The 23,842-nt window shown below is 37.0% G+C and overlaps 1 protein-coding gene across 2 annotated transcripts in view; it reads left to right on the top strand.

The window, feature by feature from the left end:
* LOC150101779 (dipeptidyl peptidase 4-like) overlaps nucleotides 1-23,842 on the top strand; it is a 576,437-nt gene that overhangs the window by 520,762 nt on the left and 31,833 nt on the right. For both annotated transcript variants that reach the window (XM_090400235.1, XM_090400236.1), the window contains exons 17-18: nucleotides 425-619; nucleotides 1,558-1,715. In XM_090400235.1, coding sequence (XP_090256361.1) covers nucleotides 425-619; nucleotides 1,558-1,715 — 353 coding nt within the window. The remainder of the gene's footprint in view (nucleotides 1-424; nucleotides 620-1,557; nucleotides 1,716-23,842) is intronic.

Below are 23,842 nucleotides of genomic sequence, written 5' to 3' on the forward strand. Positions count from 1 at the left end.
AGTTATTAAATTTCTGTTGGAAGCCTCCTTGTTATAATGGGCAAAGAATTTTCTTCTTACTATGGACTTGAGTTCAGCAAGCCACAAGATGCAATTGACTTTTTCTTCAACATTTACCATCTTCAATCACACCAGTTTAAAAAAATAATAAGAAAAATGTAATGAAATAATAATATTCATGTATCAAAAATTCTAATAGTTATACTTTCAAATGATATTTATTGCAACTCTGTAACTGTGATACTTTTGAAGCAGTTAAAGATCAAAACTGCACTAAGAATTATGGAACATCCTGTACATTGCATATGTTGTATTTCTGACAAACCAGGCAATTTTTTTAATATTCATATCTACTTCATTTTAATATATTGTATAAGATTTTGTAGAGTAATGTAAATTTTATGATTTATTTCTGAATTTTTAGATATGGAGGACCAAGTAGCCAAATGATTACAGAGAAATTTCAGATACACTGGGGAACTTATCTGGCCAGTACAAAAAATTACATATATGCTTGGATAGATGGAAGAGGGAGTAGTAACCGTGGCGATAAAATTCTTTTTGAGCTTTATCGTCAGCTTGGAAATGTTGAAGTTGATGATCAGATTGTAGTTACAAGGTAAGTTGCATGTGTTCTGTTTTTAACTTCGTGATTGTTATTAATTTGCTTTGTCTCTATTAAGAAACTTCTTTTCAGTGTGAAACAAGAACTTTCTTGTCAGTAAAACTATTATTATTCTCATCTGTGCATAATTTCTCCAGTTACTGTATTTATTTAAAAATTCTTCTGATATATACTGTCAGTTTAACTCTCCTGTTGAATTTGTTCATTATATCTCATGCAAATTTGAACAGCTTAGCTGACATCACTAACTGACGACTAGATGTTATGAAGAAGAATACATAGTAGACATATTAATTGAGATATTTACAAATCGTAATGCAAGCAGAATTAATACATGATTTCATTAATTAATTTTGATAATGTTAAATACTTCATAAAAATGCCTCACAAAGGTGGTTTTTTTTTTTTTTTTTTTTTAAATTGCAGATTCCAGCTATTGAAACATTCTTTATATTAAAACGTTCAGCTTTGGCATTGTTTTGAGGAAGTGGGAAAGACAGCTCCATTACTTACAGGAGACTCTAAGATAGAAGTAGCATATTACCCTATGGTGAACAGCATCTTTTTGAGAGTGTGGTCAGTAAGTGTGTGAGAACTAGAGTTTTCAATTGGAGATTATTAAATAACTAGAATGGGTTGCCAGAAGTGGTAGTGAGTGCTCTGACAATGATTGAGTTTAAGGGTAGGTGTGATAGGTATTGTGTGAATGATGGTTAGGGTGGGTCTCCTATGACGAGTTTTCTGATCCTATGGAGATGCTCATGTAATAATAATAATTGCTAAGTGAAAGTTTGCTTGGCATTACCAAATGGTTTATGGTTTAAACTAGCCAAATAAGAGATGATACAGATTACAAATATATTGATTAAAATAAATTTAAACATTTTGGATAATATAATTACAACAAAATGTTATTGTTGTTTTTTCCCCAGATACCTGAAAAATGACCTTCCATTTATTGATGGTACACACATTGGCATTTGGGGATGGTCTTATGGTGGTTATGTTACTGCAATGGCCTTAGCAACAGACAACGAAGTATTCAACTGTGGTATATCTGTTGCTCCAGTAACTAACTGGTTGTATTATGGTAAGCAACCAAAACATGTTTTTTCATAGTTTATGTTAGATATAAATTAATAATCAATATCTGTCTATCCATCTATTGGCAACATTTATTTTTACAGCAAATAAAAATTTGAAATAGTTATCCATCCAGTCACCCTCTTGTTTTCATGTGAATCCCACTTACAAATGATTGTAGTTCTTTCATACATTAGTATACTGTTGATGAGGTGAGGATTAAATAATCCAAAAGTCCTGCTTGATATGAAATTTACTTCTTCAATCCACAAACTGGGCACTGAAATTCAGTAACTGCCATTAACTCTTTTGGCAGTAAAGCAGTATATATATACACGTCACCATTTCCCCAAAACAGTATCAATGTATATAATACAGTATATGTTCTTCAAATTTTAACTACAGTAGTAAAGCCTTCATTTTAAGTTTTTGTAGGGAAGTGTTGCAATCTCTTCAACCTTCCCAAATTTTTTCATATTTTTATAATCTATATTCTATAGAGAGCCTCTGTAGCTCAGTTAGTTTAGGCAAGCCCTTTGGTTAGAAAGATCTAGGTTCGAGTCCCATTTGTGACATAAGGAACCTTTATCAATCAATTTTTCAATCAAATGGTGAGTTAGCTGTCTCATACGGAGATGAAGAATTTTTTTCTCCCAGAAACTCGGGTTTTTCGTCCCACAAAACAAGCAAACTGGCCCCATGAATACATACGTCTACAGACATAAAGACATTCCTGGAATAAGAATTAACCAACCTATTCTGTAGGATTTTGTTTCGAATGCCTGCACGGTGAACTGTGGATCTACACATGAGCATAAATCAGGATAGGATATGCTATAGAAGGTGAGCTATATATTTTTAGCTAACTGCTCAAAGAGTTCAGACATATTCAGAAACATCTATGCTCATAATGGAATGATTTGAACCTATGGCCTATTGATGGTTTAATCAAATAGATTAGATCATTGGTTTGTATTTGATAAAGTCCAGTTAACCAATGATTTTTTTTCCAGCCCGATTGGCTGGGTAGATAGTGCTTCCAACTCTATCAGACACAAACCAAGTCTTATGACCTGACTTGTTTTAGACTCATCATGGGAGATTCATTATTCACACAATACATATTATATCTCTCCTTAAACTCATTTACTGATGAAGTACTCACAGCCCATTCCACCCATTCACCACCCTGCAATCAAAAAATCTAATCCTAACACCCTTGCTAACAACACTCTTAAACAGTTCCCATGAGTGATCCCTCATTCTCTCTCTTCTTGCCATGCACCGAAAAAGTCTTCAGTATTAGGCCCTATAAAATCTCCTTAATAACTTATATGTTTTTATCATGTCTCCTCTTTTTCACCTATCACTTTTGAATCTTACAGATCATCAATCTATTCTGATATGAAGCGTTCCATAGATCTACCGCAATCTTTGTCACATACCTCTTGATCTTCTCCATCACTTCTTCATCCTCATGGAATCTGGGCATCCAGAACTGTGTGAAGTAGGCCAGATGTAGCCTTATTAAAGCTATATATATATTCTCTGTTCCAGCTTGTTAGCGTGTTCTTCAACAGCCATGCAATCTGAGTGCTGTTTTGGCTATCTTTGCAATATTCAACTTCCTGTCCACAATCATAACTAAGTCCCTGGCCTCATTATTTTCCTGCAGTTCAATTCCATCGATATAGTGCAAAGCTTTTTATTTATTATTATTATTATTATTATTATTCAGGCCTCCATGGAGTCAAAAGACTCATCGAGGGGAGGTCCCCCCCCCTAAGAAACGCAAAGTCTATCATACCACTCTTTAAACCCATTGACAGTTATCACTCCCACCACTCCATCAGGCATTGCATTCCACGGTTCAACCACCCTCCACGCAAAGAAACCACTCCTTACTCTCTTGCTCACAGTTTCCTTTCGTAACTTCCAGGGATGGCCTATTGTCATCACTCTTCCCACTGTTCAACCAAGCGAAAGAACTCCCCAGTGTCAACCCTGTAACCACCTCTCAACAGTTTAAAAGTCTCAATCATATCACCTCTCCTTCTTCTATCCACCAAACTCTGCAGTCCACATTCCCTCAGCCAATCCTCATAACTATGTTTGTACAGTCCTGAAAACATCTTTGTCATCTGTCTTTGTATCCTTTCCACAGTTAATTTATCCCCTTCAAATCCTGGGGACCAAATCTGAGAATAATAGTCCAAGTGTGGTCTGATCAGAGACTTATACAACGGAATGATAACCCTCTTATCTCTGCAGGTCAGTGTCCTTCTCATAATTGCAGCAATCCTCTGTGTTACCTTCACCACCTTTGCAATATGTCCCCTAAACTTCAAGTTTCTATCAATCATCAACCCCAGATCTCTTGTCTCCCCTACTTCCTCCAGTATAACTCCTCCCATAGAGTATGCAGCATCCCATCGATGTTTCCCAAACCTCAAGACTTACATTTTGCTGCATTAAACTGACACCCCATTCATTTATCCATCTGTCTAGCTTATTCAAATCCTCTTGCAGGGCTTCCACATCTACACTATTACTAATAATCCTTCCCAGCTTCGCATCATCTTCAAACAACTGAATATCCCCTTGCAATGTCATTGATATAAAGGTTAAACAATATAGGTCCTAGTACTGAGCCCTGTGGGACCCCACTTGTAACCCTCTGCTTCCTTGAAACTGCCCCACCATACACAACTCTCTGATACCTATCGGACAGCCAATCCTGAATCCAGTTGACCAATCTGACATCCAGACCCATCAGCTGCAACTTAAATATCAGCTTATCATGTGGCACCCTGTCAAATGCCTTCGCTAAGTCTAAGAAAATTGCAGTATATGCCTTTCCCTCATCTAATGTTCTTGTAACTTTATTATAAAAGGCTAGCATATTGCTAAAACAAGAGCATCCTTTCACAAATCCATGTTGACTCTCACAGATAACATTACCCTCATCTGCCCAATGCTGTATACGGTCCCTCACTACTTTCTCCAAGATCTTAACAACTACTGATGACACACAGACTGGGCTATAATTAGACACTTCCAGTCTGTTACCACCCTTATGCAATGGCACTATCTTAACTTCCTTCCATTCTCTGGGCACCTTTGCCGAAGCCAGACTTTCATTGAAAAGCCAGGTTTTGCGATCTCTTCTTTCCAAAGTGCATAACCTAACACTTGGCCACATTAAACTGGTAGCCATTTACTTTAGCCCATATTTCTAGTCTGTTTAAGTCTTCCTGCAGGATCTGTACTACCTCACCTTCATTTACTATTACTCTTTCAAGTTTTGTATCATCAGCAAACAACCAAATGTTTTCCAGCAAATAATTTCCTATATCATTGATGTTCAAAATAAACAACAGAGACTGAGTACTGTGGTACAACACTGGTCATCTGTCTTCTCATGAACTCAAATCCTCCATATCCCACTCTTTAATATTTCTCCATCAGCCATCCTCTAATCCAAATTATCAGATTCATATCCATCTCCATTTGTTCCAATTTATATAATAGAGTTCTATGTGGAATCCTGTCAAATGGCTTTGCATAGGCTATCAATATCACTGAGTAGCCATTTCCCTTATTTATTATAAAAAGTACGCAAATACTAAGTAGACCTATCCTTCACAAAACCATGTTGTCCCTTGTGGCAAGTAAGTCTTGCCACACATACAGTCCAAATTCTAGTAGGTATATCCTTGCTCGAAGTTTCTCATATGCTACAGAGTTTGAATCTGAGAGAGAAGTAATCCTTACAGTTTGTCTCAACTTGGCAGTGCTCTTCCATAATTTGTTCTTTAAGGTTAAGAAATAATCCATTTTGATTGCATTGCATCCTGTGTCTAATAAGATGTCACACTTAGAGCCCAGGATATCTCCTCTAATTCTCATCATTCTTTCATTAGATGCTTGATACTTCAGAATTCTGTTATTTCTTCTGTGGGTTACATATCCAACTTTTGAGCTCCATCTGCTGTTATAGTAGTTTTCCTTGTTATGGAAACAATTCCTGGCATAATGTCCAACTTTGTTGCAATTATAACACTTAAGAGGATTTCTTTGTTTTGTCTCTGTTTTAGATTGAGGAATAACAGACAACTGTTGTCTAACGTTATCTAGTCCTTGAATTACTTTACTTAGACTAGTTAAAATAGGTTGACTTTGTTTTTCCACTTCCTGTTTAATCATCTCATTAATTTTACTAGTAGTAGGGTTTTGATTTTCTTGAGACTTCAAGGAATTAGCTGATAATTGTTTCACAACTTCATTAAGACTATCTATTATTGGCTGATTCAATTTATTCACTTCCTGGTGAATCAAGGTTTTTACTTCTGTCATCAGTTTCTTGTCAAATTGCTCCTTACCTTCAGTTAAGCAGTTAATATTACTTGAGTTTTCTCCAATATCCTTTGCTTTTCCTTTTTCAACCTTATTTCTCTTTTCTATTTCTGATTGGTTGAAGGAACAATCAGTCTTATTCACAAGACTTACATTGGTTGAGGGATAAAGGTCTCCTAATATTTGTTCTTTTTCCTTAACACTTTTGAGACACTCTTCTAAAGTAGAAATTTTCTTCTTATATGTTGTTTCTCTCAATTCTTGCCTAAGACCTTGCCGGAACTGTTGGAATACAGCCCAATCTAAGTGAGGTTTATCTTCATTAGTAACATTCAAACTGTTAGCTAGTGTCAATAAACGATTGTGAAAATCAGTAATAGTCTCCTTATCCTTTTGGACGACTCTCTGTAACTTCCATAAATTAGGGCCTACACTTTTAAGTTTACAAAATTGAGACAAAGTTTCTTTAAATTTAGAATACTCAAACGTTTCCCGAAGTATCGGAGAAGAATGTAAGAATGTTTTTGCTTTACCTATCAATTTACTTCTGATTAAAATTAGTAGTTGAAAATCAGTCCAGTTTGCTATTTCTCTAAGTTTTTCAGCATAGGTAAAAAAAAATAATAGTACATCATCTGATTCTTCACCTGAAAATTGGGGAAAGACCTGTTGTGGGTTCACCGTACGAAAGAATTCACTATCATTCATTTCAGAACTTGATGTAACAGCCATAGTGATTAATGAATTACTAATTTAAATAATACAATCTTTCTATTTTAAAACAAACTTTTATCTTTGCCTGATTCCAGATTATAACCAGCTCATTGTGATTTATTTAATTTACTTTCTAAAATTTTCAAGGAGTAATTCCACGATTATTATTACAAAGCTAAATTCAATCTCTTAACTTATAGTTGTTAAATTACTTCTTATCGATTAAATCACATCCTGTCGACTGCGCCATTTGTCGTGACGTTCTCTTTTTCAACGTTCGAATCTGCCATCTTGTTATAAGTCACTTTCATAAAAAAAAAAACTAATTGTGAATTGGTCACCAATCCAAGGTAGAGAAATTTCTATTATACTGCGCCACTCTATCCCTAGATTAGTCTATATAAAATAGCAGGATCAACTCACAGATAATTAGTTAGCAGTCTCCTCATTCATTCTGGCCGAAGTATTTGTTTTCCACTTGGGATTCCCGCAAGATTCGAATTTTTATGAACGGTGCAATAAAAAGGAATTCAGGCAAACACAGTAATTAGATTAACAAAATAAAACATTTAATATAAGCTATATAATACATACATAAATTCTACTTCTAATTTCAAACAATAGGATCAAGTTAAACATTAAGTCAAGTCAATCACATTAGTTCAATCTTCCAAACCTTCACATACACTTTCTCAGTTTCTGAGTTACCAAGTTGCTACACTTAATTGAATATAATAGAACTTCCTATCTAAATGGTTTCCACACAATTCTCAGCTATGCTATACGCTTAAAGAACACTGCAGGCACTAATTGCTGTAAATACTTCTCAAACAATTTTTAATTTTCAGTTCTCAATCTCAAAGAATTTCCACAGTTAAAGTTAGGTTAAGCGTAGCGTAACTAACATTCAATTCTTCATGCATTGAAATAAATGAATGCGACAATCCTTACCAGAAACAGTTCCTAGTACATCAATTACGTTGTGAATTACTTTCAAATATATCTATTATACTTAAGAACACATTTATAAGACTTCTCCACAGTTATAACTAAAACACTATTAATCACGCTTCACAACTCTAGATATCAACTGTAGGGTACTTTAATTATCCTTGTTACCACTCATTAGACAATTAAACATTGTGCAGTTCTCCTTAGGGCAATTTAGAATTAAGTTGCAATTCTAGACTAACTGGATTTAATCAGAATTCTTCACTGAACGTCCAGTTTCTTTATATTATCCGATTGTGGCATTAAATTCCTTTTATTATTACTGCTGACTTCACCTTCAGCTAACTATAAGATTCACTTCGTCTTTGCTCGCTTATAAATATTATCCCTTTTAACTTCTGCCCTTGAGAACTGTTCATTTACTTCCACCTCTCTAGTTTATACCCTTACTTCCTTTCACTTCAAAATTTCCGTTCCAACTCCCTTTTTGTTACCTTCCTATTTTTTTTATTATCCTTCTCCCAGCTCACGCTCTGTTCCACTCGCGCTCGCTTACTTCATGCGTTTCCATGACAACAAATAAACGTAAAAATTTTCGTTAATGTTACATAAGGCTATACCACTACATTGAGTTAATAAAAACACAATAAATAGAATATTAGAGCTACTTAATTAACTCTTTCATTTCGTATACAGATAACCATAATAATATTCACGTTACAATATATATATATATATATATATATATATATATATATATATATATATATATATATATATATATATATATATATATATAAGTTACAATAAATTATACACATATTATTGTTTAATTAATTAATAGCTGATTAAATTCAGAATAAATACTTAAATAATAATTCTTAAATAAGGATTAATGAGTAACTTTTATACAAGTCATGATTAATATATAACAAACAATGTTAAATGTGAATGAAAAAAAAAACAAAATACACAACATAGTTTCAATCACAGTTTAACAATAGCCAGGTGGGCGACAGAAACTTGCAAATTTTTGCATGCTTAGCAGGCATACAATTTGGCAGATTTTTTTGTAAATATTGGTAAAATATATATAAATATAAATATGGTTAAGACTTATGAGGTATGAGTTATTTCCGCATAACTGAAAAAAAAACTAAAAATAATCCAGACCTAGACTGACCTAAGCTTACCTGCGTGAATTTGCATCCGATATTCTAATTTTTGATAAATTAAAAAATTTTATTTTTTCGAAAATTATATCATGTTTCAAAATTTGTAGGATCATTTAAGAGAGTTAAAAAGAGTGTTCTGAAAATGATTTAAAAATGAAAAGATATAATTGCACAATATTAAAATAAAGAAAAAATACAGTTTTTTAATTAATTTATTAATATTATTTTGGAATTAACAAACATATTTACACATGTTACATATATACATTAAAACAAAAAAGCTTATGAAATTCAAAACAAAATTTTTATTTTAAATTTATTAATTCATATTATAGTTATATGTAATACCATGCAAATATTCTATTATATTTTCCCTTGTAATTTATAACTTTTTTCATAATTCTTTGGTCAACTGCATCATAATGTTTACATTTGTGCTGATGTTGATAGCCTGCTACTGCTCTTCATAATCAACATTATATGTTTTTTTAATTTTTTCTAGTCCATTTATAAAAATCCATAAATTTGGATGACTTGTGCTGCTGCCAAAGCTCAACTGCAATTTTTGATGATAGGCTTCCGCAAAATTATTTGTCCTATTGCTTCCATTTATTGTTCTTTGGTACACAGACCAAACGTTTGAGGGAAAAATCGGTGGAGCCCTGGTTCTATTATTCCTTAGATGACCTATGCATGTGTTGGTAAACCATTCTAAAATTGGTTCAAATTCATTGGATAAATGATTCTCAAGTTCAGAAATAGCGTAAATAGTATCTTGTTCTGGAACGAAAGCAAGTGAAGTGATCATTTTTGAATTTAAATGAATTGGACATCAGAATTGTATCTAGTTAAAAGTTTGCATGAAGCTAAATGCTTACGAAGATTTTGTACGAGATGGAAAAAGCAACCATTTATGTTAGCTTGCAGAACTACTATACATTAAGCTTGATGAATGGCAATTTTATAATCAACATTTATATTTCCAGGATCTAGTAATAGCGACATTTCATGTATCATATAAAATAATTTTGTGTATGTTTCAAGGGTCTTATTGGGTACTAAACAATACAAAATAGGGAAAATAGGACCTCCATCCCTTCTAGCCAAAATAACAAAAATTTGAGCAAAAAGAGGGGGAGAAAGTAAAAATGTGCCATTCACAAATAATTCATTCATGCTTTGGCTCCACATTGCATGACTTTCATGATCAAAAATTAATATTCTCATTATTATATAAACGAAAATATTTATTAACTAGCCAACTCATTTTTTGCATGGGAAATTTCAATATAACGCCTACAAATTTCGTAATTCTGCACAAAAAAATAAACTTAATAATAGTGAGATTTTTCAAATTTTATGTTTATATAGTTTTTTTAACTCGTTTCTCAAAAAAATATTATTTAAATTTACCGGGTAGTAGATGAATAGAATAGCTTTGCATATTTGATCTATTATTTTGTCACTCAGATGTCTGTCGTGTAGTTGACCATATCCTAATATTTTGTACCACACAGCTGACAAAAACATACAGGCAAAAGATGTCACATATAATAAAACTCCATGGACTTAATTTCTTGTTTTGCCCATTAAATTTAGTTCTAAGAGGTCTTCCAATGCTAATTTAATGCCAGGTAAGTGAACTGCAAAAGACTTTACATATTCAACACGATCTGACCATCTTGTTTTAGACATACTATGAAGAGAACAATGAATATGGTTTTATAGTAATTTCCACTGCTTAGAACTGGAACTAAACAAGTGGTACACAGTTTGAATTGTTTTGAAAAAGATTATTGCTTCATCAGCAGCACCATTTCCACATACGATGAGTGTGTGTCAACTGCAAGGTGAAAGAATTGCTGTTGAGCATTATTATTTTATTTTTGCTTCTGCAGCATTGTATTTTCTGACCGTATTTGCCCCATTATAAGCTTGAGATCTACAATCACTGAGAGGAATAGCATGTTCTTTCAGTTTCAGTGTATCATTTATCAGCTAAGCAATTTCTTCCCCTCATTTGTTGTTACAATCTGTAAACTGGAGTAATCTTTCTTGAATCTCCTACTGCATTGCTTTTAAAAATACATATCTGAAAAGAAATTTTGTTTGTTCAATATAAGAAAGAATCAGGTGTGGAATCTACTATTACTACAAAGTACTTTGCAGTAATAGTAGATTTAATTTATTATTATTATTATTATTATTCAGGCCTCCATGGAGTCAAAAGACTCATCTTGGGAAGTCCTTCCTAAGAACATAAAGTCTGTCAAGACTCATCGAGGGGAGGTCCCCCCCCCCAAGAAACACTAAGTCTATCATAAATTTAGTTTAATCCTTTATCCAAGTGTGAGCAAACAAAGTTTGCACCTGAAAGTATCTTCAGGACTGGGGTAAGGTGGTACAACACCAGGACACTCCTTGCAAAGGTGGAGCAAGCTACCAACAATCCTATCTCAGTATCTCCCATAATGCAATACACATCTCCTTGCAGATATGTCTAATGTTATGCATTTAGGGAAGGGCCACAACCCAGACTGGTTTCAACCTTATTTGAGGTCTCTTCAGTGGGAGCCAGGCCCAAGTGGATATACCAGGCAGAAGCATTAGCAGGTCATCTCTACCTATAGGAGTTGCCAAATGGCGTGCCACCCTTTTTTTAATAAATTACTCTGGATTTAGAGGAAGATGTTTACAGTTTATTTTTCACTTGGTTAGAGTATAATAAATTTAGTTTAATCCTTTATCCAAGTGTGAGCAACCAAAGTTTGCGCCTGAAAGTATATTCAGGACTGAGGTATAAACTTTCAACACTAAGTCTATCATACCACTCCTTAAACTCATTGACCGTTCTCACCCTCACCAATCCATCAGGCAATACATTCCACAGCTCAACCACCCTCCACGCAAAGAAACCACTCCTCACCCTCTTGCTCACAGTTTCCTTTAGTAACTTCCAGGGATGGCCTCTTGTCATGACTCCTTCCTGCTGTTCAACCAAGTGAAAGAACTCCCCAGTGTCAACCCTGTAATCACCTCTCAACAGTTTAAAAGTCTCAATCATATCACCTCTCCTTCTTCTATCCACCAAACTCTGCAGTCCATATTGCATCAGCCGATCCTCATAACTATCCTCGTACAGTCCTGAAACCATCTTTGTATCCTTTCCACAGTTAATTTATCCCCTGCAAATCCTGGGGACCAAATCTGAGAATAATAGTCCAAGTGTGGTATGATCAGAGACTTATACAACGGAATGATAACCCTCTTATCTCTGCAGGTCAGTGTTCTTCTCATAATTGCAGCAATCCTCTGTGTTACCTTCACCACCTTTGCAATATGTCCCCTAAACTTCAGGTTTCTATCAATCATCAACCCCAGATCTCATGTCTCCCCTACTTCCTCCAGTATAACTCCTCCCATAGAGTATGCAGCATCCCATCGATGTTTCCCAAACCTCAAGACTTACATTTTGCTGCATTAAACTGACACCCCATTCATTTATCCATCTGTCTAGCTTATTCAAATCCTCTTGCAGGGCTTCCACATCTACACTATTACTAATAATCCTTCCCAGCTTCGCATCATCCACAAACAACTGAATATTCCCTTGCAATCCACTGATAATGTCATTGATATAAAGGTTAAACAATATAGGTCCTAGTACTGAGCCCTGTGGGACCCCACTTGTAACCCTCTGCTTCCTTGAAACTGCCCCACCATACACAACTCTCTGATACCTATCGGACAGCCAATCCTGAATCCAGTTGACCAATCTGACATCCAGACCCATCAGCTGCAACTTAAATATCAGCTTATCATGTGGCACCCTGTCAAATGCCTTCGCTAAGTCTAAGAAAATTGCAGTATATGCCTTTCCCTCATCTAATGTTCTTGTAACTTTATTATAAAAGGCTAGCATATTGCTAAAACAAGAGCGCCCTTTCACAAATTCATGTTGACTCTCACAGATAACATTACCCTCATCTGCCCAATGCTGTATACGGTCCCTCACTACTTTCTCCAAAATCTTAACAACTACTGATGACACACAGACTGGCCTATAATTAGACACTTCCAGTCTGTTACCACCCTTATGCAATGACACTATCTTACCTTCCTTCCATTCCCTGGGCACCTTTGCCGAAGCCAGACTTTCATTGCAAAGCCAGGTTAAAGGCACTGTCAGTTCCCTAGCACATTCTCTCAAAACTCGTGGTGAAATACCATCCAGTCCCAAAGCTTTACTGACATCCAGAGTACTCAGTATCTGAAACACACTCTGCTCCTGTACCTCTAAACCTCCAGCCCTATCCCTCTAGCATTAAAACTGACTCATCTATTATGAAATACTCCAATAAAGTGTTCATTGAACAATTCTACTATGTCCTCTGCATCAGTCACTCTATTCTTATTTTTATCCCACAATATCATTCTTCCACAGTCATTTCTCCTCCTACTGGCCACATAGCTAAAAAATTCCCTAGGATTTTCTTTGGATCTTAGGGCCAGTCTCCTCTCATATTCCAGTTTCGCTTTCCCTACCACACTAGTCACTCTTCTGGCCTGTGTCTTATATTCTTCATGCATCCTCTCTCTTCACCTGTCTCCTTATATCTCTTCCATAGCCTCTTTTTCACATGCAATTCCTGTTTAATATTGTTTGTCATCCCATTTACTCCAAATTGTGTCCTCTTCACTCATGGTATACAACTTACCATTGCTGCTAACAAATATTCTTTCACAATTTCTCATGCACTAATGATATCTCGGCCTTTCAATTCCTCCCTCCATGAAACTTCCCGAAGTCGACATCTAAGACTATTATAATCACTTGCTTTATAATTCCACATAAGTTCCCATCTCTTTGATATTCCTGCATGTCTATTTATTTTCCAAGTCAAAACCATATGGTCACTCTCTCCAGCTGGTGGGAGAGATGTCAACTCATTTATTATCAACTCTTCTGATGCTATAACCAAATCCAAAACTCTTGAACCTCTTGTTCCCTCTGTTACATGTTGCCTAAGACATTTGTCCCTCAAGAATTCTAGAAATTCCATTCCCCTATTGCTACATGCATCTTCCTCTCTCCAATTTATACTACTGTAGTTAAAATCTCCCATAACAATCATTCTTCTTGCGCTTGCCTCTAAAGCCAAATGGGTTGTTTCACAAATTTGAGCATTCTGCAATAAATTCATTTTGTGATTCAGGGGACAGATAATGAACATGAAGCTGCTCCCTCCTTTTCTGTGACTCCTCTACACTTAACACAAAATCCTGAAGAATGGGGTTCCATCTGGAGAGTAGTTCAATGAGTCTTAAAAAAAAAGTTTCCATTGTTTGAATCACATCACCAGTTCTATGGGATGAACCACTAAATGCTAGAAGATTACAACATTGATGATGTGCTTTAAAAGGTTGTACCATTTCACAGCTTCAATTTTGATTAATGCTTCTAAAATGATGTCAACTCCTGTCCCAGAAGCAGCCACCTTTCTAGTTCTCGCCAAACTAGGTAACATTCTCTGTCACTATTGCCTTTTTCATGTTTTGGGATCCTGTAGGAAAGTTTCTGCCACTTCCCATTAGATTCCCAGCCTTCAGCAGATATAATACAGACTTAAACACAGAAGTGCTAGTTTTTGACTGTCTTGTGCCAAAATAATCAACATGGAAAGCAATATAAAGCTTTTTCTGTTGACTCTAGACAAGCAAGTCTTATATGTAGCTTTTCATTAGTGCTTTGAAATTTCATTATATTTTTTGGGAAAACTTAATTGCAGGTGTCATTTGGGAATGTTTTAGGCAGAAGAATGTGACCATTTGTAACATACTTTTCTATTTCTTTTTCAGAAATAGAAATTGATACATCCAGTGTCAAGAACTACATTATGATTACTCCTCGTCTTCCAAATTCACTTCCACATGCATCTGTGTCTGTTTCTTTCTGTTTTTCATTCTCTTTCCCATTGCTTATAGGTGGTGGGTACTGCAAAAAAATAACCTGTTCTGTTGAAAGTAATGGAATGCCCAACACATTACTTAATCTGTTCCAAATACGCAGGACAAGAGTGCAGCTGTAGAATGCATGTTCTACTGTTTCCAATCGGTAACAAATGTCACAGATTGGATCTCTCACATTAAAGTGCTTCCATTTGATGGTATTGACTGGAAGGCAGCCATATGCAATTCTCCAAGCAAGATTCCTCCTGTTAGGTATCCTTGGAACTTCAATAAGTTATGAAACAAAGTATCATTGTCAGTACCCAACTGTGGAAGTTTAAAAGAGATTAAATGCAAAGAATGCCAATGCCAGAGTGTTGTAGAAGTATTAGAGTTAAGCACAGATTGTTCTCTGCAGACACCACCCTCTCAGGCAAGGCATCCCAGTCATTCACAACTCTGCATGCAAAGAACCTGCTTCTCACTCACCTGCTTACACCCTCATTGTACAGCTTCCAGGGAAAAATCGTTTGGCCCATGGGAGATCAAGCCCATGACCTTCATATTATTAGCACAATGCTATGACCAACAGGATGCTTAAGGGTCAAAGCTATATAACTGAGAGGAGATCTCCATAGCTTTCAAAGGAATGTGGAGAACTGACCAGGGCTTCTGACCTAATGTCCAATACTCACCTTCTCATGATGCACCCTGTTAGGTATCTACCTGGATGCTGAGTGGACAAGGATGGGCTGGCAATTTGGTATTTAGACAACCAAATTGTATTCTTATTTGCATAAACCAAAATACAAAATGATGGTACAATATGACAAAATTTCATGCCGGCTGGGGTGTCGCCTGGTTAAACAAGGCCCCCATTGTTTTCGCCAGGGAACTAAGGCAAACAGCAAAAAGTCAGCTACTGGAACAAATCTGAAAACACACCCAGCTCAACATCACCAGAGTTAAAGATCAGTACTATCAACATACGAAGCCTGAATGACAAAGAAATGGAGCTAGCTGAGGAATTGGATAAGTGCCAGATCGATATAATAGGGGAGACTGAAACAAAAAAGACAAAAACTGGTGAGATCTTTCTGAGCAATAAATACAAAATGTTATATTCAAGAAATGACAATCAAGGAAAAGAAGGAGCAGCCATAGTATTCAACACTAAATACAAGACTAATCTTCTTGAATGGTAGGCAGTCTCAAGTAGAGTGATGTGGGCAAATATGAGAATGGGGAACTGGACAATGAGACTTATTTGTGCCTATGGTCCCACAGAAGGTTCTATTCTACTAAGGTAGAAGTGGAAGAATTTTTTGAGGCTTTAGAGAAAGAAACTGACACAATGAAAAAAGGAAAAGTTGATCCTTGTTGGGGATCTAAATAGCAGAGTAGGAAATGATTGTCAAACAATCATTTCCTATGATTGTCAGACATACAAAAATATTTTGGGAAAATTTGGAGAAAAGAGCAAAGCTAATAATAATGGCAAATACCTGTTGGATTTCTGCTCAGGACATGGACTGGTTATTACTAACACCATGTTCCAACATAAAAATGTGCACAAATTTATATGGAGAGAAGAGGCAATAAGAAAAGTCTTAATGACTATGTTATTGTCCATAGTGATGTTTTCTCCCTGCTGCAGTGCAGAACACCAGAGTGTACAGAGGATTTGAAATTGGAAATAATCACTATTTAGTTCTTGAGCAGGATAAAATTGAATTTCATTTTGAAAAGAAAAACATGTAAGAAAGTTTTGAAGCGAATAAAAGCTATCAGATGTGAACTGTAGACTGAAATACACAAAGATTATTGAAGAAAAAATGAAAGAGTTTGAGAGCAGGAACCAAACCTTGCAGATTCAGTGGCAAGCCCTGAAGAAAACACCGATTGATTCAGCCAGAGAGGCATGTGGTGAGGTTGTCTGTAAGGATAGAAAAATTAGAACTCCATGGTGGACACAGGAAGTTAAAGAGGCAGTGAAGGAAAAGAAGAAAGCATATCAAAAGTTCCTGGCAAATAAGTCAGCTTGTGCTCTTGGAGAATACAGAAACAAATGTAAGAAAGATAAACACTATGTAAAACTGGCTAAACAAAAGTCTTCAGAGGACTTGATTTTGGCAAGAACATAGAAAATAAATATCAAGAAGATGGCAAGATATTCTGGAGGCTGTTGAAGAAGCTCAGAAATGGAGGAAAGAGTGCTGTAAAAGGAATTAGAGATGATAAATGTGACATGAAAACAGGAGAAAAAGCTATCCTTGAGTATGGAGTAATTACTTTGAAAAACGGCTGAATGAAACAAGCAGTGATTATAGCACAGTGGTAAAAAAAACACTGACCAGGCATGCAGTCAGGAATACATATCCATACTTGAAGTAGAAAAAGCCATCAAAAGCCTGAAATGTGGAAATGCAGCAGGAGGGAGTAGATGATATTCAACCAGAAATGCTTGAGTATGGAAGTATAAAAGTCATACAGTGGCTGCACTGCATAGTTCAGAAGACCTGGACAGAGGAACGAATTTCAGATGATTGGAGTAGAGCTCTCATAGTACCCATATATAAAAAGGAATTACAGAGGCATTTCATTACTGAGTGTTCCTGGTAAGATATAAGCAAGTATCCTTGAGAAACGGTTGAGAAGGATTGTAGAAGAGAACCTTGGTGAAGAACAAGCTTGATTCAGGCCAAATAGAGCCTTTCAGGATGTGAGTGAGAAATCATGGGAATATAAAGATCTGTATTTAAGTTTTATAGATCTGGAAAAAGCATATGACAAGGTGCCAAGAGAAAAGCTATTCAAAACACTACAGTTGTATGGTGTCAATGGGTCATTATATCAAGCAATACTTAGTGTTTATTTGAGTTGTAAGTCAGCAGTTAGAATTGAAGTACAGGAAGATATCTTGGTTTAATGTTAAATCTGGTGTCAGACATTATGTACATTATCCCCTCTCTTATTGTAATCTATATATTATCTATATAGATTACATTATGAAGGAAAGTGGTATTAAACCTGATATCAAAATAGCAGGTGTTAATCTCAGATCTTTACTTTATGCAGATGATGTTATACTTCTAAATAAATCTGCTACAACCCTGCAAAATTCCCTGACTAAATTGAATAACTATTGTAATAGATATAGTATGAAGGTCAGCATTAAAAAGACAAAGACATTGAAAATATCAACTGCATTGTGAATGGAGAACCTATAGAACAAGTAAAACATTTCAGCCACTTAGGCACGATTTTTAGTGAAGACGGTAAATTAATATGGAAATAGACAACAGCATCAACAAAGCTCGTATGGTAGGAAGTCAACTGAATAAATTTATATGGAATAAAAGAGAAATTAGCCAAAACCCTAAATTAGATGTATACAAGACAGTATTCAAACCAATTTTAACTTATGAATCTGAGAGCTGGGTTAGAAGTAAAACATTTGACCAAAGACTAGACACTGCAGATACGAGTCCTGAGAAAATTAAGGCAATATCATATCATCAATGGCAATATCATATTAAAAATGTGGATATTAGGAAAGAACTTGATATTGTCAGCATCCAGGAATGCATTAGCAGAGCTAATCTCAGGTGGTATGATCACTTAAAGGTCATTCCCCCTCCTATATCAAAAACACAACACTTCATAAACATAATCAGAGACATTACATTAGAAAAAGATGATTTATTAGTCAGTTTTGACGTCTCTGCCCTCTTTACGAATGTCCCAATCAATAACACAATTCTTCTTTTACAGGACTATTCCTAAAGTATGGGAAATTATCATACGAAATTGTGTTAAATAATTAACTTTTTTTTTTTTTTGTACTCTTTAGCACGTTATGCACGTTTCATGAGATTCTATTGTAATCATGCACCCCTAATTGTATGTTATTCCTATATTGGTTTAAATACTGTACTGATGATGTCCTAAGATACTTAGGATGAAATATTTACAATTAAATAATTTTCACTGTGGTTTATACGTGTTTCTTCTAATTCTAAATATATATAGGGTCCGCGCGGTTAGCCTAGTGGCTATGCGCTTCGCAACCATATGCCTGGGGAAGGAGTGTCCTAGGTTCAATTCCCATCGGTGACGTGAGGAGCTGAAGGATCTTCCTCAGCCATAGCCAAGTTAGCCAGTCTTGGGCGTGGACAGCAGAGTTTTTCCCCCAGTTTATTCTGGGGTTTTTCATCCCACAAAGCAGGCAAACTGGCCTTGAGAACTCAACACTACAGGCCATAGGATACACCAGGGCATAAGGCTGACCACCTTATCCTGTAAACGGAGTGAGGTCCGATGATCAATGGACCCTCGACACTGCAAGGTAAAAGAGGGTATAAGGAAGTTGAGATGAGATATATATATATATATTCAAACATACACATAAACTCCTACCACCACCCAACACAAAAACTAGGTGTCATTATAATAAATTTAGTTTAATCCTTTATCCAAGTGTGAGCAAACAAAGTTTGCGCCTGAAAGTATCTTCAGGACTGGGTTAAGGTGGTACAACACCAGGGCAACTCGTTGCAAAGGTGGAGCAAGCTACCAACACTCCTATCTCAGTATCTCCTATAATGCAAAACACATCTCCTTGTGGATATGTCTATTGTTATGCATTAAGGGAAGGGCCACTACCCAGACTAGTTTTGACCTTTATTGAGGTCGAATGGGAGTTCATGCCTTTCATCACTGGCTTCTTTAAATTTAAAAAAAAAGTTGTGCTGAGAGTCAGCTTGATAGTGAGAAAGGAGGAGAAAAGATAGAGTGGATAGTAGTAGATAGTTAAAAGAGGCCTCAGTCGATCTACTTGGCCTGACTTAAATGTCAGCACCAAACAGATCTCCGACATTATCTCCCTCCATCCATTCTTTACAGCTTTCCCCGGTCAGTCACCTCTTCAGGTGTCTGCCCGAGGAAAGTGGGGAAAAACAAATGAAAGAAGCACCACATGAAAAAGAGGAACTAGTAAATAACATTAAAAATTACATATAACAATTTGTAAGAAACTAGGTAAATTCTGAAATTTCAACCTGAATGACCAGTTTAATACTGAGAAGAGCGGGGGCAGAGCCTGGCCTGGGTGATGCAGCCCACAAGGAGCTGCACTGCCTCGGTGTAAGCCTTCGCAGCCCAGGTTCTCAGGATACCTCCTTCTGTGTGGAATAGACATAGACCTTTTTTACAACAAAAATTCTAATCTGAAAGAGGACAAAAAGAAGAAAAAACAAACCAGAATTTTTTTTTTTTTTTTCCCCTCTGGCAGATCGATACTAGGAGTCGACTGACTTGTTAGGCGAGGTTTAAATCCTCCTGCTGTCTATTGTTGTGGGTTTTAATGATGAGATCTGCTAATTTGTCTCCACGGACGTGGTTTAGCATGTAGAGGCCTCTGTGCAGTGCTAGTCCCACGTCGTCCTCTGCATCGATAAGACCAATGATCTTTTCAGGAGTGATTTCATCTATATTATCGACAAACACGTCGTTCCATTCTGCACTGACGACTCTTGGCCCGTTTTGTCCTGTGAGTATCAGTTGAATGTCTCCGAATGTTTCTATTGCTTTTCGTAGTCTCGCCGCCGCCTCGGGGAAATCTTTTAAGAGATGCAATATAGGTGCATTGGCCTTTGCGTGAGGGAACTTTGTGGGTTCTGAAGTTGACTTTATATTTCCAACTTGTGCTGGACTTCCTTGTTTCGATTTTTTAATATTTACTTCTTCAGGGCTGGCTGGCCTCTTTTGTGTGGTTTCTGCATTGTTGATTTCCATATCTACTGCCTCCGTGTCCTCGTCTATTGTGACTGCAGTGATAGTTCCGTTTTGTTGGTGCTGCTGGTTATTTTCGGTTGCTATGTCTGTAGTGGCGGTTTGATCGGTGGCCAGTTCCTCCTGCCCTTCATCTCTCCCGGTTTCAGGCTTCTCCACTGGTGTACTTGGCAGTGTTTCAGAGGTGGTGGCATGATTCTTTGTTGTTCCCTCATGCGCGGCCTTCAGGGTGGGGAAATCATTCGGTTCTGCGCCAATAACATTTTGGGCTGTTGTTTCCGTGTTGGGCGTAATACTGCCTCCCAATTTTTCGGCCAGATTTCTGTCCGGACAGGTGTCTATTTTATGGCCGTTAATGCCGCATTTTAGGCATGCCGATTGGCACTGTGCTAGTGTATGACCCGCTGTTAGGCAGTTCTTACACTTTAACTTCGGGCACTGGGCCCGGAGATGAGTCAGGGCTCCACATTTAAAACATTGCCTCTTTAACCCCGGGTAACTGACCATTACCCTGGCTGATCCGATCATTACAAAATTCGGAACTTCTGTTTTCATCGTTAACAAGAACGTGACTTCCCCCGACATCCATTCAGGGTAGTCGGCGTCTTTGCCTACTTGGATATCTCGTATGGTTCCCCATTTCGAAAAGACTTGATTAATTATGTCGTAGCCTCCATCTAGGTATTCCAGAGGGAATCGCTCTATTCTCATCTTTTTAGAGATGCTCCCAACGACAAAAGGATGGCAAAGTTTCCCTTCACACTCAACCCCTTTGAGTAGTTTCTCCCTTGTTGTATTTTTACAAACTACTTGATATCTGCCACCCCCATAGGGGGTAAAGCCAGAAATATTATCTGCCCCTACGCAGTCAATTAGCGCTTTCGCAAACGTCCTCTTGTGTACACTTGCGTTGATTTCTAACCCGAGGGTTCTTACTCTCGGTAGAGCCGAAGACATACTTCAAAAAAAAAAAAGGGAAGAGTAGACCCTTGTACGGCCAAGTCCACAAAAAGACAGACCTGTAGAAAAGGCCAAGCTTTCCCTGTTTGCAGATAAGAAAAACCTGTTAAACTTAGGTACAGGGGGAACACAAAGAACCAAAGAAGAAAAAAAAAAAGACAAAGGGTTCTTACCAAGGCAGCAGGACTGTAATAGGAGCTCTCTCTCAGGGTCTGGAAACTGGAATCCAAGGCTGGAATACTTTCACTGCAGAGCTGGAACATGGGGCTTTCTCTTGGGGCCGCTAAATCTGGGATCTGGGACTTGTCTCATCAGTGGGAGCTAGGCCCAAGTGGAGATATCAGGCAGAAGCATTAGCAGGTCATCTCCACCTATAGGAATTGCCAATTGGTGTGCCACCCTTTTTTAATAATTTACTCTGGATTTAGAGAAAGATGTTGAAAGTTTATTTTTCACTTGGTTAGAGTATAATAAATTTAGTTTAATCCTTTATCCAAGTGTGAGCAAACAAAGTTTGCACCTAAAAGTATCTTCAGGACTGGGTTATGGTGGTACAACACCAGGGCAACTTGTTGCAAAGGTGGAGCAAGCAACCAACACTCCTATCTCAGTATCTCCTATAATGCAAAACACATCTCCTTGCGGATATGTCTATTGTTATGCATTAAGGGAAGGGCCACTACCCAGACTAGTTTCGACCTTTATTGAGGTAGAATGGGAGTTCATGTCTCTCATCATAGGCCTTTGGAGAATAAAGCATGCTGAGGGTCAGCAAACAGTAAGAGAGGAGAATAATGAAAGATAGAGTAGGATAGTAGGAGGTAAAAGAGACCTTAGTCAACCTGTTTAGCCTTATTTGGCTAATTGGTCTGTGATACATATTCTCTATTTATCTGTTCAAAAAAAAAAAAGAAAATTTAACCATAAAAATTTTGACTAAAGTTCACTTATAAATTTATCCTTAATAATTTTGTCAGTTATCTATGATGGAGGCCCGTTGACCCTGTTTTGAAAACGGTATTTTCAGTTAGAACTTTTTTTTTTTTTTTTAAATACATAAAAATTAAAGGACTTAAGGTCCGGTTAGTTGAACTGAATGGGAACAAAATAAGCAACTTACAGACCTGGTACCACTGGAACTTAGAATGGGGTAGAAGACTGGCCCGGGAGATGCCGCTCACAAGGAGCAGCACCGCCTCGCAGTAAGCCTTCGCAGCCTGGGTTCTCAGATCTACCCCCCTTATTTGGAGTAAAGGAAACCGTGCCAGCGAAAGCTTTGTGGCGAGGAAGAACAGAGTGGTTGTTACTTTTCCTAGGGAGAGTTAGATGGAGTTTTGGAGATACTAAAGAAATATACAGGGCTTGATGGGTCCCTGTATTAGAAAGCATGTTTTCGGTGGTTTGCAGTATTTGTTCACAAATTTAAAGTCGCCTAGTAGATGTCTCTCTCTTGCGCAAGAAATTTAGGAAGATAAAAAAAGAAACCTTTCCTTATTCTTGCGTACATTAAATTTGCATCCCATAGCTGGGATTTTTTCCGTACCTTCCAGATGGGATACTTTAAGACGTTAATTAAAAAAATGGCGAATTTTTGGGTCTTGTTGACTGGTGGCGGGAATTGCAGGTGTATGACCTCTTCTAGTGATAGCATCGGGATTCCCAGTGCTGTGCTCAGTCTTTGCCAGACGCGTTGGACTGGTGGGCAAAAATAAAAGAAATGCTCCACCATTTCCACGCCCCGGCAGACATCACAAAAGGGATCGCACGGACTGGGTACGTATCTATATTTAACCTATTTCACCGGGAGCTGCCCATAAGCTATTCGCCAGGCCAGATCCCGATGAAAAGGCTGTACCCAGCTATTCTTGATGTTTTTAAAGAGAATTTCATTGTTGGTCCTGAGGTTTGGTGTATCACGCCTGGAGAGTTGGAAGAAATCCCAGTATTCTGCTTTGGGTTTGTGTGTGAGGATTTCTGTTCCTTTGTCTCTAAGTACTGTGAGTGGTTTTACTAGTGTGCGGTACCACTTGGGCACAACCCTTGCACGGGGTCCAGCATAGTCCGTGGTTCCAAAGAGGGGGAGGAAAAGTCCTATAAAATATCTAATTAGGAGGCCTGAAATATGGTTTGAGTTTAAGGCCTTCCGTACGGTTTTGAATGTATTTGCATAAAGCAAGCTTTTGAAGTCAGGCAGAGCGTACCCCCCTTCTTCATGTTTTAGTTGCAGGTATTGTTT

Source organism: Typopeltis vanoorti, chromosome 11 (genome assembly GCF_054136105.1).
Source record: "Typopeltis vanoorti isolate ZY-2024b chromosome 11, IOZ_Tvanoo_1.0, whole genome shotgun sequence".
NCBI lineage: Eukaryota > Metazoa > Arthropoda > Arachnida > Uropygi > Thelyphonidae > Typopeltis > Typopeltis vanoorti.